At 48.9% G+C, this 18,728-nt stretch overlaps 1 protein-coding gene across 7 annotated transcripts in view; it reads left to right on the top strand.

Moving 5' to 3' along the window:
* LOC110318488 (N-acetyllactosaminide alpha-1,3-galactosyltransferase) overlaps positions 1–18,728 on the top strand; it is a 70,923-nt gene that overhangs the window by 29,855 nt on the left and 22,340 nt on the right. For 5 of the 7 annotated variants that reach the window (XM_021193574.1, XM_021193572.1, XM_021193573.1 and 2 more), the window contains exons 2-4: positions 7,525–7,640; positions 16,026–16,205; positions 17,172–17,260. In XM_021193574.1, the coding sequence (XP_021049233.1) occupies positions 16,110–16,205; positions 17,172–17,260 (185 nt within the window). In that variant the 5' untranslated portion in view covers positions 7,525–7,640; positions 16,026–16,109. Of the gene's footprint in view, positions 1–5,019; positions 5,076–7,524; positions 7,641–16,025; positions 16,206–17,171; positions 17,261–18,728 lie in introns of those variants that run through there. The other 2 variants (XM_029536965.1, XM_029536967.1) reach the window with 2 other exon arrangements.

Raw genomic sequence — 18,728 nt, 5'->3', positions numbered from 1 at the left:
GTATTATTTTTAAACTTTCTGCTAAAACATCTTCTATTAGATATGAATTCCTGAAAGCATTTTTATGCTTGAGTCAATTCATTATAAGAGTTTGAGAAAAATATAATAGGAGGGGGAAAAAAATCCAAGACAGAACAATCTCAGGATTCTTCTAGTAAATTCTTAGATTTGAACACCCCTGGGCCATACACAACTCACTTTGAGTCAGTTTGTCTGTCTCCCCCTTTCAAGCATCAAATCAGGCAAGTCGCAGAAGTTATAAGAGAGAGGCAAGAACAGCAGAGGTGCAGGAGGAATGAGGTGGGGAAGTATAAGCGCCCCTCACTTTGGAGTCAAGATCTCCTCGTGTAGACCAGGATGGCCTCAGACTCGGTGGTCTGCTGGTCGTTGCCCCTCGAGTGCTGAGATTATAGGTGTGTGCCATCCTGCCTGGCTGGTGATTGTTAACTGTGACTACCAGCTTGGTGGGATTTGAAATCACCATGGAAACATGCCTGTGATTATGTCTAGGAGGAGGATGCTTCCAGCAAGGTTGAACTGGACATGGAAGAGCTACCCCAACTGGGCAGCACCATTCTGTGTGCTGGAATCTTAGACTGATGACAAAGGAGAAATCAGGGGCCAGAAGGCTCAGTGGTTAAGACTGCATGCTGCTCTCACAGAGGACCTGAGTCAGTTCCCAGCACCCACGTTGGGCAACTCACAAACAGCCTGTAACTCCAGCTCCATGGGAACCGGCCACCTCTGCCCTCCAGGGATATCTGTTGTGCGTGTACACACACACACACACACACACACACACACACTTAAAAACAAAAATAGATTTCCCCCTTTAAAAAAGACAGCTAGCTGAGCATGGGTGTTCATGTCTGTGGTTGTAATCAGTGACAACAGGCTGTCTTTCCTTGCTTTCTGGTAGAAGACAAGACAAATATGTTACTCCAAGAACTGGGCCTCTGTGCCACCATGGGAAGGACTCTAGATTTCAGCTAGCATCTGAAAGTGGGTATTAAAAACAGACCCAGTCAGGTGTGCTGGTATAGACCTGTAATCCCAGCACTTGGGAGGCTGAGGCAGGAGAATTACAAGTTCCAGGCCAGACTGAGTCACATAGCCCTGTTTCAAGAACTAAAATACAGCCTGAGAGGACCCAGTCTGGAAGAGTACCTGGAGATGACACCATTGAGTCACACTTTACTAAACTATTTTCACGGGGGGGGGCGCTTGGGGGGAGACAATTTTGTTCCATCTGTCAGCAGTAACAAACCTAGGCAAGTGTCTTAGTCAGGGCTTGTGTTGCAGTGATGAGACACCATGACAAAATGCAAGCTGGGGAGGAAAAGGCTTATTTAGCTTCCACTTCCAGATCATAGTCCATCGCTGAGGGAAGTCAGGACAGAAACTCCAACAGGGCAGGGCCCTGGAGCAGAAGCCGATGCAGAGGCCATGGAGGGGTGCTGCTTACTGCCTTGCTTTTGTGGCTTTGCTCAGCCTGCTTTCTTATAGCCCCCAGGACCATCAGTTCAAGTGGGCTTGAACTCCACAGTGGGCTGGGCCCTCCCCTGTCAGTCACTAAGCAAATGCCCTACACCTGGATCTTAAAGAGACATCTTCCCCATTGATGGTCCCTCCTCCCAGATAACTCCAGCTTGTGTCAAACTGACATAAAATATCCAGCACTCAAGGCACCCCTGAAGTGTGAGTGGAAGGAGCTGTGATGTTCAGTGGGAAGGGTGGTGCTCATGTGGATCTGAGGAGTTCCCGGCTCTGGGGCCTTGCCCATGTTACCCAACCTCTGAGCTGCAATTTCCCTGCCTGGAGAAATAGGCAGGTTGCCCAATGGCTGTGGTGAGGGTGGAATGAGACCATGATTGAGATGATCTTGGCTCTGGAGAGATGGCTCAGAGGTTAAGAGCACTTGCTGTTCATGCAGAGAACTGTGTTTGATTCCCAGACCCTCTTGGCAGCTTACAACCATCTGTAACTTCAGTTCCAGGACATTTGACCACTCATTGATTCTGGGGACCGCACACATGTGCATATAACAAGACACTCATGCACACAATTAAAAACATGTATGTACATACATATATATGGTGGGGATGGGAGGAAGAGAGACAGAAGAGAGAGTCACCCTGGCTGGTTTGGAGCCAGGGTGGCCTTGAGCTCACAGAGATTGGCCTCCCTTCGTTTCCAGAGTGCTGGGTTGAAAGGCATGTGCTACCATACCTGGCTTTTATTTTGAAGCATTTTGTGAGGATGAGCTTGGCCTCGCTCCGAGACACCTATCTTACAATCAAACAGTTCCAAGTTGAAACGGGGATACAACTGGCTATTGAGTTCCCCATTTCTGAAGGCTTCGATCAAAGGGCTTGGGAAAGAGGGTTAGTGGAAGCCTGGGTGGACTGACCAGTTACCACCGGCATAAAAAACATGAGAGACTTAAAGCAGGGATGGTAAATGGATGGACTTCTTTCTCTTGGGTCATCTAGAAGCCCTGCTGATTTTCAGCTAAGGGCCCGGCACTGAGACAGCAAGGTTGAGGTGTAGGAATTGACTCTGGGAAAGCTGACATCTGCTCGAAGGGACACTAAGAAACAGGCACAGGCCAGATTAGAAGTCTGACTCTCAGCAGTTGTGCCTCTGACCAGAGACCTGCTGCTCTCCTTGCATGGCCAAAGCATGTTCTCTGCTCCTGATCCCTGGGTGGAATGGCTTTCCTCTGCCCAGAGACTGATGTCCTCCCGTCGCTGGTAAGTAGCTCTTCTGGCCCTAGACTACAGCATGTCTTCCAGCTCTGAAGGAGAAATGGTTGGTTCCAAAGCCCAGAACCTTCACCTGGAGCCTAGCTGTATGTTCTAGGTGCCAGGGACCCCCCAGGGCTGCATTACAGATGTTTGGAGAGAAAAGCTGGCCTACCCTCTGCATCTGGTAGGGTTGTCGGGGAGCTGAGCAGGTGTAGTACACAGAGGTTGCTGAATGGAAGTGGAAGGGAGAGCTGGGACAGAACTGGTGTAGGAGACCTGCCTGGGGCCTTTCCCTGTGGAGCACAGCGTGCATACCTTATAAAGTGTCAACAGACCGGCTTCTTCCTTACTTAAAGCATGAGGGGACTAGATTAACTCTGGACCATAGAGGAAGGTCTGTCCTAAAGCTGGACCGGGCAGGCGGTGTGCAAGATGTGTGGCTATGTATTGCTTGGGAAGATGTGGAAGGGGCCCATGAGATGGCTCAGTGGGTAAAGGTGCTTTCTGCTAAGCCCGATGATCAGAATTTGATGCCTGGGTCTCAGCAGTAGATGGAGAGAATAGAGTCTCAAAGGCTGTCCTTTAGTCATGTGTGCTGTGTATCCCCAAATAACAAGCAAAAAAATGAACAAACAAATGTAGCTTTTCTCCTACTTTTTTCTTTCTTTCTTTCTTTTTTTTTTTTTTTTTTTTTTGGTTTTTCAAGACAGGGTTTCTCTGTGTAGCCCTGGCTGTCCTGGAACTCACTCTGTAGACCAGGCTGGCCTCGAACTCAGAAATTCGCCTGCCTCTGCCTCCCAAGTGCTGGGATTAAAGGCATGCGCCACCACGCCCAGCTTACTTTTTTCTTTTCAAGGCAGGGTTTCTCTGTGTAGTCTTGAATGTTCTGGAACTCACTCTGTAGACTAGGTTGGCCTTGAACTCAGAGATCTGCCTGCCTCTGTTTGTGAATGCTGGGATTAAAGGCATGTGCTATCATTGCTCAAATGTTCCAGGACAGCCAGGGCTACACAGAGAAGAAACCCTGTCTCAAATAAACCAAAAAAAAAAAAAAAAAAAAAAAAAAAAAGAAAAGAAAAAGAAAAAATGGTAATAATTCCATTTTCCCAGAGAGGGCTGAGTGTCCTCTCTCGCAGACTCACGGGAGCCTACGCTCCTGACCACAGAGCTTCCTGAGGCCACCACCATCATCTTAGAAATGTTGCTAGGAGAAAAGTCATGGCCAGAGCAATTTGGGGAGAAAAGGGTTTATTTCATCTTACAGCTTGTAGTCCAGCATGAAGGGAAGTCAGGGCAGGAAATCCGAGGCAGGAACCAAAGTAGAGACCATGCAGGAGTACTGCGTACTGGCTGTCCTTGGCTTGCTCAGCTTCTTTATATAGACAGGCCACAGTGGGCGGAGCTTCCCACGTCGATCAGCAATCACGATAGACCTTCAGAGTGGAGGCAATTTCATTTATTTATTTATTTACCTCTTTCTTTCTTTACTACTTATTCATTTATTTATTTAATGTATGGGTAATCTATCTGCATGTACACCTGCATGCCAGAAGAGGGCATCAGATCCCATTAGAGATGGTTGTGAGCTACCATATAATTGCTGGGAATTGAACTCAGGACCTCTGGAAGAGCAGTCAGCCTGTACTCTTAACTGCTGACCCATCTCTCCAGCCTGTGGAGGCAGTTAATTGAGGTTCCTTCTTCCTGAGTGACTCTGGTTTGTGTCAAGTTGACAAAAACTAACCAGTTGTAATAGCCGTGGGAGCATCAGGCTAGAAATCTCTTTCCAAGACTGATGAGGCTGGCACACAGGCCCTTTCCTCACACAAATGTGACAGCATTGGTGGAACTGAGCATGGCGGTAATCATGATGGTGCTCTTGGAGACAAAGCTGTGTCCTTCTCAAGGACAAGCCCGCTTGTCCTTCAGGAGGACAAGCCGTTTAGCTCTTGATGTTCTGCGTGTGTGGCTCTCAGTAGGTGCCAGCTTCCACACAGATGTTATCATTCCCATTTTACAGATGTAGCAGCGCAGGCCCAGCGGCGACAAGTACGCCTCCCAGGATAGCACGTCTCACGTGGCAGAGCCGTGACTGGCATCCAGACCCTAGATCTCTTACCCAGCCTGGTCCAGCCCTTCCGTCACCCTGAGACATGATCATCCCCATCCCACAGGACAAGAAACCCAAGTCACTTTGCCCCCTGGCTCGGCAAGCTTACCTTTTGTGACCATCCCAAACAGATTTGGGATTGACCAAATGACAGCTAGCAAGCTTTGTGTTAGTAGTGCTCTCTGCCAAGAACACTTAATCCCCACATTCCCACAGAGGTAAGTGGGGTGGGAATCGCAGCCAGAAGTGACTTGGAACAAAACCAGGGCTCCCCACTTCGAGGCTGCAGCTGCTACTTCTTCCGGATGGGCAGTGTGGACAGACCAAGGCCTGAGGGTGGCATAGTGACGTTCCTCACCCCTCTCCCGTTTGCACCTACCTGCCCGCCACACTGAGTGCAACAGCTGACCCAGGAAGCATCCCTTGGAGGCCCCCAGGGAGGAAGGGCAGTCCTGGGATGCATCAGGGGAGTATCCCAGCTGGATGCGCTGACTCTCAGAGCATCTCCCTTTATGTAGACCACGTGGAGGGCAGAAGTGAGGGTTCTGTGAGGTAAAGGGGTGAAGCTGCTTCCTGTGTTCTGGAGTATGGGGGAGTTGGGATCGGCAGGAGACGCCATGAGGAGCTGGTATGGCTCAGCTGGTAAGGAGTTTGTGGAGCATGCACAGAGCCCTGTGTTCCATCTCCAGGACTGCAAACATTTAGCACCGCCTTTCAACTCTACCTGATGCCGGTCCCTTCCCCAGTGGCTTCCATCCCATGGAAAACCTTAGCTGTACCCTCCCAAGGAGTTCAGTCCCAATGAGGAATTCAGGAGATGGAAGAGGCAGGGCCTACCTATGATCCTGGGGCCCTAGAGAGTGAGGTGGGAGGGGTGGGGGCTGGAGAGATGGCATCAGAGTGAACCAAGCTTCCACAGGGAGCTTTCAGGAATTTTCCATCCTTAACAATACACGTGGTAAAGGCCTGTGTGTTCTAGTCAAGCAGACAGGTCTGTGTAACCACCATCCAGACCAGAGCTTGTCACCACCCCTAGGGAGTCTGCCGTCCCCACTTGTAACACCGTAAGTTAATTTTACTTGCGTAGGACTTTAAGTTGAAGCATATAGCTGATACCCCTTCTCCCACCTTTAAAATGACAAGGTTGCATGCTTCCCAGGTTGGCCTCAAACTCACTGTGTACTCAGGCCTGGCCTTGGGACCCTGTCCACTCCTCCCAAGTGCTAGGATGATGGACAGGCAGGCCCTGTCATGGCATGCCTGACTTGAGAGTGTCCTCTGGGTCAGTCTCCTTTTGCTGAGTACTCAGTGCTGAGGTCCTCCTGTTGATGTGACCTGGCTGCAGCTTGCTGGTTCTCATTGCTACGGAAAGGATGCCATTGTGGCAATTGGTGGCAACTTCCCGCTTCTATTGGGTCTTGGGTCCAGTGTGGGAGACATAGCTGATGCTCATCACTTGGAAATAGACTTGAGAGAATGACTGTGTCACAGGCATGTGCCCCTGTGGGTTGAATGGATGCCATCAGAGAGGATTTCAGCAAGCTGTTAGGAAGAACTTCCAATCCCTGAAGGCTGTGGTCAGCTGGCTCCTGCCCTCAGAGGAGGAAGCCGTGAAACTTCCTTCTGAGAACAGGAGGAAGAGACTCGATTCTAGGCTGAGTGACCTGGGGCCAGGCCTTGACTCCTTCCTGTCTGGCATTGGTCCCTTCCTTGCCGTCTAGGGTTCCCAGACTTCCCGGCAGTGTCCCAGTCACTTGGGGAGGGAATGGGACAGGGAGCCCTGAGTACCATCTCCCTGCCTGAGCCACTGTGTGCCATAGCCAGCGTAGCTTCTGAGAACAATAGGCTTTTGGAAAAGCACAGCCGATGACAGGGTGCTTCTGTGCACACAGTGTGCAGGCCTGGTGTGCACACAGCCTGAGTCCCATCCCTCACATCACATAACTGGATATGGCTTGTACCCATCATCCTAGAACTGCTGGGGAGGCAAGATCAGAAACCCTAGTTTGTCGTTGGCTACACAGTGAGTTCATAGGCTACTCGGGATCCTATCTAAAAAAGGAAAAAGAAGAAGAAAAAAAAAAAGGTGGACAGGGTTAAGCCTTGTCCCTCAGGAGTAGGTATGGGCTTCTGCGGCAGTCCCAAGTACATATGGTAAGGGCTTCTCTATAGAGATTTATACTGTTTTCTAAAGTGCAGTGTTCCACACAACTGTGTGGCTTCCAGAGCCAGGCTGTGGCGGAAGAGCTTATCTCAGAACCACATTTAGGCATCCCATCAAAGTGCCTGTCCACTCACCTGCCTCTGCTCTGAGCTGTATCATATGCATCTCCACTGGCTGCCTGTTCCAGGGAGGTATCACTTGAGAATGAGTGCATCTCACATGGCTCCCAGTTTTCCCTGGGACTGGGTGATGTGGAGGGTGGTGGCCTCGTCTCTTGTGACTCCTGGCCTGGTTTGGTCCTGCAGTTTTTCCTCTGGGTGAGGAAGTCAGAGGACCAGCCCAGAACCCTGATTCTGTCTTGCCGCAGTAGACCTGAATCAACAGCCCTGATAAACAGCCCATTTCCCGGGGCTGAGGGAACAAAGCCTGTGGCTGCTGCTGAGGGCTCTGTCTGCCCACCCCACCCCTCCTCTTCCTGAAACAGCTGTTTATTCTCTTGACAGGAGTTGGAACCCTGTACCTTCCTTTCCTCTGAGCCCTGCCTCCTTCGGCAGGCCGGAGCTGGACAGAACTCAGTTGCTTTGCTGTTTGCTTTGGAGGGAACACAGCGGACGATGAGGTATGTTTAAAGGATTTGTGTCTCCCAGCCTTGGGTCACCACGAGCTACTGTTAGGTCACCAGATGGTTCCACCTGAGGGAGGACCCTTGCTCTCTTCCTAAGCTTTCCTTGGTCCCTTCTGTGATTTGTCCTTGCCCTTGTGTTTCTGGAAATGGGCTGGTGGAATGCTGGCTGGGGACTTTGGCATTCTGCTTCTCTTGGCAGTCCCTGGGGCTATGCCAGTCAAGGCTTCAGCCTGGAGTTCTCTGTGTGGGGTTTGGGTTGACGGGGCTGAGTCTTGGGCAGGGCATGGTGGGAGGGTGCTGAGTCTTCTCTGTTCTGGGCTGTCTCATACTCGTGTCTGTTGGCTGGCTGTTCCTGGGAGGTATCACTTGAGATTGATTGCATTCCACACGACACTGCTCCCAGGGACAGCCCAGCACTCCCCTAGCGTCTCTGCTGTAGAAAATGCTTTGATGGTGGTTCCTGGGGGCAGCCAGGAAAAACTGTAGCTGGATCCTGATGTTAGACTTCCTAAAGGAGACTGAAATAGAGGTGGCGAGGTAGGTGCACCTCAGAACAGGTAGTACTGCCAGCCAATGGAGGTGTGATGGCTGTGTCTGTAGATTTAGTCAGAGGCCCGGCTCTCACTTTCTGGAATCTGTTTATTCTGACCCTAATGGTATTAATATTCATTCTCTCTCTCTCTCTCTCTCTCTCTCTCTCTCTCTCTCTGTGTGTGTGTGTGTGTGTGTGTGTACACATATGTGTACTTATGGACATAGGGGCTAGAAGAGGGCATTGGATCCTTGAGGATGGCATTATAGGTAGTTAAGAGCCGCTTGGTGTGGGTTTTAGGAACCAAGCTGTAGTCTCTCTGTAAAAGCAGAAAGCCCTCTTGGCCATTGAGCCATCTCTCCAGCCCCAACCCCAATTCCAACCTTCTTAATGAAAACATGACTGAAAGCTAGTTTTTCTTTCTTTTCCCCCACCCATTGTATCATGTTTCTCCCCATGGGGAATTTTATAATAAAATGGTCCTCCCTTACTCTAACACTACCCCACTGCCAAGAACAAGACCTAGAGGTAGACACTTTGACTTAAAAATCATTGCTTCTGAATGTGTTCAGCAACCTCATGCCAGCCACCTCTTCACTCAAGCGTGGTCTCTGCCAGAAAACAGAGCCATGGGCACCACAATGACCATTGGTGGATGTGAGGCAGATAGGACAGACATGTGAGGACAATCAACACCAAGCACACAAGGACATCCCTGCTAATGGCAGAAAAGTGATCCAATCAGACCCCCCCCAAGTTCATCGGAGGAGAAGTTGACCCTACCTAGTGTTTGGGCTCTTTGTGGGCCAGGGGTGGGGTGTGGGGTGACAGTCACAACAACATAGCAATCCTGAGTAGCACAAAGAGATCTGAGTCTTCCCATGACGGTTGGCAGGGCCTTGGGGGCCAACTCCTGGGATGAAATCCCAGCCCCAGAGCTGTCTGCTGTGAACACGGGTAAGCCGATTAACCTTACGAGCCTGTTTCCATGTATGCAAAAACAGGATTAATAGTAAAGTTACTGCACAGGATCATTGTGGCAGAACTGAAAGACAGCTGGAGAATGCTTCAGCCTGGGCCTGGCTCAGGAAGGAAGCAGGTATGGAGCTGACTTGATGGGGTGGCGCCAGGGGGGGGGCACTTTAAGAAAAAGAATTTAAAGTCGTAGATACAATATTCTGTAGGAAGTAAGGTATAGACTGTGAGAAGGGGTATGTCATGTAAGTGAAAACGGCCAAGTCCTTCACTCAGAAATCAATAAAATGATGGAAAAGTTGGAAAATGGATGGCATGTGTGGAGCTGCGTGATACACGTACTATGTTTTGGCTGCAAAATTAAAAAGGAAAGGTAATTTTTTTTCTACTTTTGGTTAGGCCCATGCATGTGTGTCAGTGTAACGGTATGTGCGCATGCGCACATGAGTCCAGGTGCCCTCAGAAGCCAGAGGTGTTGAATTCCCTGAGTTGGTTGACTATGATCTGCCTGATTTGGATGCTAGGAGCCAAGCTCTGTCCTCCGGGAGAGCGGTGTGCACTCTAACCTGCAGAGCCATCTCTCCAGCCCCAGGGCCGCAGACCTGGCATCTTTACTAGGATATTCTAGACCAGAGGTTCTCAACCTTCCTAATGCTGGGGCCCTGTAATACCGTTCTTCACGTCACGGTGACCCCCAACCATAAAATTATCTTCGTTGCTACTTCATAACTGGTTTTGCTACCGTTATAAATCATAATGTAAACACCTGTGTTTTCTGATGGTCTTAGGTGACCCCTGTGACAAGGTCATTCATTTAACCCCAAAGGGGTCATGACCCAAGGTTAAGAACCACTGTTCCAGTGGCAATTTCTTTTTATTTTAAATTAAATTTATTTAGTGTGTGTGTGTGGGGGGGGGGGTCAGAGGACAACTTGTAGGAGTTACTTCTATCATCTAAGACCCTGGAGCCTGGGGAATGGAAATCACTAAAGAAGCAAAATCAAAAAAAGAAAGGAAGGAAGGGAGGGAGGGAGGGAGGGAGGGAGGGGAGACGGAAACCAGAAGACAGGTTAGTTCATTTGGTCTCCATCGTAGCTGATGCTCAGGAGTGGTTGTTGCTTACTACTTAGCACTGGGCAGGCTTGTTTTTGCCTCAGTTTGTTGTTAGTGTGTCTGGGATGGTCTGGATAGCTTCCTGGTCAGGTGGCTTCAGGCAGATCCCCAGAGTGTAGTCCTTGTTCCTTGATAGGTAGGACAGCTGGGCTGGATGCCAGTTTGGGGGAGTGCTGGAGGCTTGGCACATCGTGACCCCTGAACAGGAAGAAAGTAAGGTCTGGATGCTATACAAGGTTCTGGGACCCTGGTGGGTAAGTGGGGCAGTTCCTTGCTTCCTCCTGCAGCCCCAGACAGCTAACAGAGCTAGAGAGCGACTCCTCCACACTCTAGGGGATCCTTTCTAATTCAGCAAGTGCTTAGGTTGCCTCCTGTCTGTACTCTGATATGAAAATAGCTCCGTCTTGTGAGGGGACCCAGAGGCCCAAGCTTCTGGGGCCTGGTGAGCCAGCCCCAGATGTATCTGTACTATAGTATCTGTACTACAGTACAATACCTTGTTTGGCTGAGGATTCTATCATTAAATCATCCAGTCTAGGAAGAGCATACGGGCCATGGCAGCAGGGTGAGCCCTTGTGTCTAAGGGACATAGCTGCCTGGGACGGATTTCCCATGCAGACCTGGGTAGGTGGAGAAGCTTTATGGACTGTGAAACTGCTTCCAGGGCAGGAGGCTGACCCTTGGCCTTCTAAGAGGATGGCCTTGACCACTTTCCTGCCTGATGTTGGCAAATGCCTTCTGTGGGCACTCATGGGAGGCAGTAGGGCTACCCGGCTGCAACCTTGTCCCAGATTGGGCATAACAGGGTTTCTCTCAGCCTGCACCTGGGGTCTCGGGCTCATCCCAGCTGCTCTGTGAGGGGTGTCATATGAGCCTGAGATTCTTGTCTCTGGTGAACACTCAGTTCTGCATTCTTGATTGGAACCTCTCTCCCTAAGAACATTGGCAGGTTATAGCTGCCATTTGTGGAGAACATGCTGACTGCCTGGTACAGCATGCTTTGCAGGCACAGTCTGTTTTGTCCTTTGTAAAGCCCCAAGGGAGATCTTTGTGTCTCTGTATTACACATGGGACAAGACCTCAGGTTAAAGCAACTTCCCCAGGGGATACATCTGGGACCCTGCCATGGTCAGAGTCGCCACCTAGTCTCGTCTTTACCTGTAGTGCTGGATTAAAACATTCTTGGATATAATTGAGGGTTTGGGGAAACCAAAGGCTGGTGCTATAGGCAGAGGATTAGTATAGAGGTGGAGTGCTCCTTAGCATGACTAGTGTAGAGAGTTCTATCACTAGAAACATGTGTGTGTGTGTGTGTGTGTGTGTGCAAGTGTGTGTGAATGTGCAAGTGTGTGCATATGTGAAGGTATGTATGCAAGTGCATGTGTGTGCATGTGTGTGAGCATGCATGTGCGTGCACACATGGATGTGTACATGTGTGTGCAAGTGAACACACGTGTGTATATGTATATGTGTGTGCAAGTATGTGAGTGTGTGCATGTGTGAAAGTGTGCATGTAAGTGCATGTGTGTGCATATGCGTGAGCATACATGTGTGTGCACACAGATGTGTAAGTGTGTGTGCATGTGTGTTTGTATGTGTCTGCATGTGTCTGTGTGCCTGTATGTGTGTGTGTAGTTAACAGGCAATGTCCAGTTTGCCATTCTATTGTTTTGTTTGCTTTTGTAACGTTTGTCACTCCCGGACACTCTTTAGCCTCGCCCCCCCCTTGGACCCCCAGGGAATGGAGGGTCCCCAGTGGCCTTGTTTACTCGCATGCCTCTGTGTTCAAGAGCCCACTGGTGCCCAGTAACCTAGTCCATGGTGGCTGATGGGTCAGAGTGGTGCAGGACTGAAGACCCTCAGGACTCTCACTGATTTGTTTACTCCACAAACATATGGGTGCACCTACCAAGCCCCCTGCAGGGCCTGTGCCAATCTGGACTCATCCTGCCTGCTCATTCCTTGGGGAGGAAAGAGTGGCTTCCAGGTCCAGGGGGTGGAGAGCACTTCCTAGGAGGTTTGGTTTCTTTGGCAAGTGCTTTCTTCCCTTCCTGTCGCCTGCTCTCCAAGGCAATGCTGATGGCTTTTCCAGGGAACCTTGTGCGTCCAGCAGAGCTTCACCTTTCACCCTGACTGAGATGGAGAAAACAGGGGCGCCCAGTGTCTGCTCCAGAGAGGCACTGTTTGCAAGGAACGCTTCCATCTGGCTAGTGGATCTATGAGGTTCTCTGAGGGGTGTTCATTGAGCCATGAAGTGGATCTGGGAAGGCAGAGGCTTGCCTTATGAGATGCCACCAACACTGGTGTGTCCCAGGAGGAGGGTTAGAGGTGCTAATCTGCCAAAGCTCTGCAGGGTTGACTCTGGGAGTGGCCAGAGGAGCGAGTGAGAGGTGACAAGAACATTGGGTCTCTCTCTCTCTCTCTCTCTTATTTTATTTTGTTTTTTAAGACTGGATTTCTCTGGCTGTCCTGGAACTAGCTCTATAGACCAGAATGACCTTGAACTCAAAGATCTACTTGCCTTTCTGAGTGCTGAGATTAAAGGTTCAGGCCACCACAGCTTGCCCTTTCTTTTAAAGTGTAACTCCTATTTTTACTTTATTCCCAGATGTTTTTTTACAAATTATAGGAGAGACCACACATTCACTTTTAAAAGAGATAAACATACCCATTAGAGAGCTTGATCTCAGATTGACCCATAAGAAATGTTCGTGTTTTATGAATGCAACCATCTAACACATAAGATGTCTATTTTTATTTTTCCTCTTTCAAAAATTACTGTTGTAAGCTCACTGGGCTTTCTAAAAATATAAGTACCTACTGTATATGTAGGTACTTTACTTCTGTAAAGCCATACAGCTAACAGGCGAGACATGCGCACAGCATAGGTGAAGGTTCATCTGAAGCCACTTTACATGGAGGTTGTGGGACAGCATCAGTGTATCTAAATAATGCTGGGGTTATTTGGTCCTTCAAGGTGGGCTTCACGAGATCAATTCCTGACCACCATTCTGAGTGAATGGTATTGCTCACACAGTAATACGGCTTGAATTAGAGTCTGCGCGGAAGCATCGAAGGTCCTGCTTTGGAAATATCCCTGATCGCAGTGGTCGCTACAATATTCTGAATGAGGAACTTAATGGCCTGTAGTGAGCATACGCCAGGCCCTCAGCCCTCTTTGGTGGAACCACTGTTTGGTTCTTTGTTTCTTGCTCCTCCTCCTCCTCTTCCTCCTCTTCCTCCTCCTCCTGTTCCTCTTCCTCCTGATGATGATGATGATTATGATCTTGGAGCCAAGATCTGAAAGAAGTCAAACTCATTTCTTACCTGATAGGTGAGATGGTCATCCACCAATCTTCAGAACTGCAGTTTGAAAATTCTGAGGATACACATAAGGACTTTTAGACCATGCTGGCTGCCAAATGTCTCATTTTGGTCCAGAAAGAAAATCAAAATGGTTTTAAAAGACCAATTGGCCATGCTGGCAGCCATTGCTTCCCTGGGAACTTGGGGTCCAGATCCTAGGAAGCATGTTGTGCCTGTTTCTTTTTTTGTTTTGTTTTGTTTTAAAGATTTATTTATTTATTTTTATGTATACGAGTACACGGTAGCTGTCTTCAGACATATCAGATGAGGGCATCGGTTGTGAGCCACCACGTGGTTGCTGGGAATTGAACTCAGGACCTTTGGAAGAGCAGTCAGTGCTCTTAACCACTGAGCCATCTCTCCATCCCGCTGTGCCCATTTCTAACACTTAGCTCTGACAGCTTTCAGTCAGCCACAGCCAAAGGGCATGTGGTTCCAAACCATTAGTGAAGCCCAGAAAGAAATCGGCCTTGAGAGTCAGTTCTGATGTGAATTTCTGAAATCTACAAAAGCCACACACACACACACACACACACACACACACACACACCCCTACCAGGCTACTGAGGGTAGGGATCAGGAGTACCGGTCTGGACTGCCTCTGGTGGCACAGGTTTCCCTGTGTCCTGCTCCTTCCACTAGGTAGAGGCTTTGCATTTGATCCTAGGTGAGTGGGGTTGGCACAGCCGAGCCTGGAAGCCTGGGCTCACCCTTACGTCCCAGCAAGCACAGGGTGTCTTTAGACTTGATCAGAGAAATTAATGTTCATCTGTCTCTGCAGCAGCTCTAGCTCGGGCTGGGCTAGAGCAGATGGCGAGGCCTTGAATATCCCCCGTTCGCGTCCATTTGTATAAGCTGCACTCCAGAACTTTCTCCAGGTGTTCTGAGCACTTTCTAAGGACCAGTCAGATCCTCCCAGCAGCCTCTTTTATGAACATTAGTAATGAAGGCTAACATTTTGGAAAAGCATTTATCGATCACTGCTCTCCCCCTCCTCCTCCCTCTCCCTCTCTGTCTCTCCCTCTCTTCTGCCTTCCCTTCTTCTATCCCTCCTTCTCTCCCTTCCTTCCTCCCTCCTAAGGCTGTCTCACTATGTAACCCTGGCTGACCTGGCAGCCTATTTCTGTTTCTTGAGATTTGGGATTAAAGATGTGTGCGAATGTGTGTGCGTGCATGTGTGCATGTGCTTGTGTGGCGGTGGTGGTTGGTGGTGGCGGCTCATGCACCAGAATTCGCATTTGATGGTCAGAAGACACCACTTAGGAGCCAGTTCTCCCCTTCCATGGTAAATTTTGGGTATCAGGCTCAGGCCGCAGACTTCTCAGAAAAGGTTACACACAGAGCCATCACTCCGGCCCTTGTTTGTTATCTGAGATAGAGTCTTGCTGTGTGTAGCCCAGGCTGTCCTCAAATTTGCATCCTCCATCACTAGTCTTATCCCATTGTCAAAACAAGAAAACTAGTTTAATTTGATCTAGCAGAGCCTCCCACCCCTGACCCGGGGCACCTAATCTGAAGCTCTGGGTTGAATTCAGACTTTGGGGCACACGCATAGCTTGACATCTGTGATGTGCATTCTCTGAACCAAGTGGCAGAGCACATTAATGCTTACGCACCTCCTCCAGCAAGGCCATACCTCCTAAGAGTGCCACTCCCTGGGCTAAGCATATACAAGCCATTCCATTCCATTCCCTGGTCCCCATAGGCTTGTTCAAACACATGAGTCTAAGGAAGCCATACCTAGTCATAGCATAATGCAAAATACATTTAGTCCAACTTCTAAGCCCCCATAATCTATAGCAGTCTCAACAATGTTCAAAGTCCAAAGTTCAAAGTCCCTTTAGAGAATCACCCAGTCACTTAACTATAATCTCCACAGCAAAACAGGAAACCAGCTAGGCAAACTCCGAACTCTGTGTCTCCATGTCTGATACCAAAGCAGTCTTCAGATCTCCAACTCCTTTTTCATCTTTGTTGACCTTACCAACCTTCTTTCTCCTGGGGCGGGTTCCATTCCCTGTTAGCAGCTTTCCTCAGCAGCTATCCCACAGCTCTGGCATCTTTAAGACCTTGAAGTAGCCAAGTCAATGTCAGCTCCACAGCTTCTTGTTTCAATGTCTGGGATCCACACCTGATCTTCTGGACTCCTCCAAAGGGCTTGGGTCGCTTCTCCATCTCTGCCCTCTGTAGTACTCTAGGTTCTGGTTGACTCTACTCCACTGCTGCTGCTGTTCTTGGTGATCATCCTATGGTACTGGCAAATAAGTGAAAGCCGTCATAGAAGAGTGAATCTTCCTTCTTCCAATGTCCTTATGTAGGCCTCCAGCAGAAGGTGTGGCTCAGATTAAAGGTGTGTACCACCATGCCTGGACCTAAAACTTGCTTTGTTCCAGGCTGACCTTGAACTCAAGAGATCCGCTTACCCCAGTCTCCTGGAATTAAAGGCCTGTACTACCTTGCCTGGACCTACGATTGTCATGATCACTATGCCTCAAGATCTCCATGTCAACAAGATCTCCATGTCAAGATCCAAGTCAGAAACAAGTCTTCCATCTGCAAGAGCTGGATCACAGGTGTGCCCTTCTGTTTCTGGATTGTAGTTCCTCCCTGATGTTGTCAGGTTGACAGCCAGGAATGGCCACCACAAGCCCTTTGTGGAGGCTTCTCTCCAGAGGCTCTCACCCCTTTCTTGTGACAGCTCTTGTCTTCATCTCCAGCGTGCAACTGTCATTCCCACTCTGCGTCTTGCCTTCTGGAACAGTCACCGTCCCAAAGTTCTTCTCAGTCCATCGTTATCTTCTTCCCTTTCTTTCACAATCTTATGCAGCATTTAAAAAAATACCTGATTATCTCCTTCAGTGGTTCCAGTTGTTTGCTGGCTTGTCGGAGAGCGGGGGGCAGGGTAGTGGGGTGAACCAGGTGGGGCTGAAAAGTGGGTGCAGATTTAGATTATAGTCATTAGGGCAAGTCTTCAGTGCTCCAGCAACAACGGGGTTGGCGAATGGGAGCCTCAGAGGTAACTAGAATTCTCCGGGACATCTTAGAGCTACTTCCTCTCTTTCCAATGCCCACGTGGGTGGGCTTCAGCATCCTTTCAGAACAAGAAGCCTCATTAACTGTGCTGGCCTAATTGGCCATGACTAGTTTGTGTGCTTGAGGGGTGGGGGGAGGGGGAAACACAAGTTGCAGCTCTAGTGAGTTACAAATGTATCCTGTTAGGAAGGGTGTAGACAGATTCCTTTCATTATCTTTACTGCATCAAACATTTTATGTGTATGAGTGTTTTGCCTGCATGTATGTATGTGCACCACTTGTATGTGGGGACCCCATGGAGGCCAGAAGAGCATCAGATCCTGTGAAACTAGAGTTGTGGACACCTGTGAGCTGCAATGTGGATGCTGGGACCTGAAACCAGCAAGTGTTCCATTGAACTGTTTCAACCACACAGCTGTTTCTCCAGCCCCAGAAGCCATCTCTCATTCCAGATTTAATTCATTTAATCTATTTTCCCCTCTTTTTTTTCCTCCCTGCCTCTACAGGAGAAAATAATGAATGTCAAGGGAAAAGTAATCCTGTTGATGCTGATTGTCTCAACCGTGGTTGTCGTGTTTTGGGAATATGTCAACAGGTAATTATGAAGCCAGTTAGAAAGGTTGCTTTCATTCCCTGTGACTGGTGCCAGCTGAGTGACCAAGCAGGCTGGACGTAAGAGACGGAGCCATAAACAGGATTCCACTCTTCCTGTGTTCCTGAGCCCTGGATGGCCATTAAAACTGTAGCCCATCCAGGTCACTTCTGCCTTAGTAATTATCCTCTTTCATGCCATGCTCCTCAAACCTCGAATTTCTGTAGGCTAGACCCAGAGAGAGAGAGAGAGAGTACATTAAGCCAAAACCACCATCTCAGTTCATTTGTATAAGCAGATCCCAGAAGAGTCAAGCCAGGCTGGGTGGTGCATGTATGGAATCCTTGTGCTTGCAAGGCAGAGACAGGAACATCATACAAACGGCAGACCAAGCTTGCCTACATAGTAACTTCCAGGCCAGCCATAGCCTTACAAGGAGACCCTGACTCTAAAAATGAAGGGGTTGGAGAGGTGGCTCAGCAGCCATGAGCACTGGCTGCTCTGTCAGAGGACCTGGGTTTGACTCCCAGCACCCACATGCCTGGTGGCTCACAAACTCCTGTATCCAGTGTCAGGACTCCTTCATGGTTTTCTGGCTTCCATGGGCACCAGAAACACAAGTGGAGCATATCCATCCACACAGGCAAAACACTCATAAACTCGAAAAATAATTAAAGAAAGGAAAAAAGATAAATAAGTGATTCAGGTAGGAATTACACAAGAAACCAGCTCTGAGGTTAGGGAGTTCCCCAGAGTCCCCCAGTCCTAAAATATTTGTAGGCTGAAAGGGACCATCCAAGGTGCTGGGATTTGCTGCAAAAATTACCAAGTTTTACCAGTGATTCATTCCTGCCTGGCTGAAAGCCTCGTCCTCCCTCCCTTGGAAAGAAGGGTGAATGAAATGTCTCTAGGTTGTCAAATGCATCTGTGAATTAAAATCAGGTGCCTCTATTCCTGGAAGCTCTGCCCTTTGAGGCCTCAGGGGGAGCTACATCTCCACCAGAAAGTCCCTGCAGACTCCTAAGAAGGAACACTCACTGCCTGAGTTCCGTCCCACTTCAGGTGGTCCAGAGCTTTCTCAGAAGTGTACTTTTTTTTTTTTTTTTTTTTTAAGGTGAAGTGTTTAGAGGCCTGAGAGTTCTTTAATCTGGATTGTCAGCCATCTGATTTATCTCTTCCAGACTCTTGAGTTTTAACGTCAGATGAGCAGCTACAAAAAGAAAACGGTATCTTTAGGTCCAGGAGTAGGAGGAGCAACCTTCCTGTCGGAATGAGCAAGATAAGAGTTTCAAGGTGTAGCAAACACATAACCAGTTCTGGGATGTTCTGTTGTTTCATTCTGAATAGCTACTTTTGAGAAAAGGCCTGACAAGGTAGGGTGTGACCAACTTAAAAGGTCTGGAGAGTAGGCCATTTGAATTGAGGAAGCTAGTTCAAGTAAGAGATGATTCACTAGTTGGATATGGCTACC

Source organism: Mus pahari, chromosome 3 (genome assembly GCF_900095145.1).
Source record: "Mus pahari chromosome 3, PAHARI_EIJ_v1.1, whole genome shotgun sequence".
Lineage (NCBI taxonomy): Eukaryota > Metazoa > Chordata > Mammalia > Rodentia > Muridae > Mus > Mus pahari.
The sequence above is the reverse complement of the archived record's forward strand: the minus strand, read 5'-3'. Positions and strand labels throughout refer to the sequence as shown.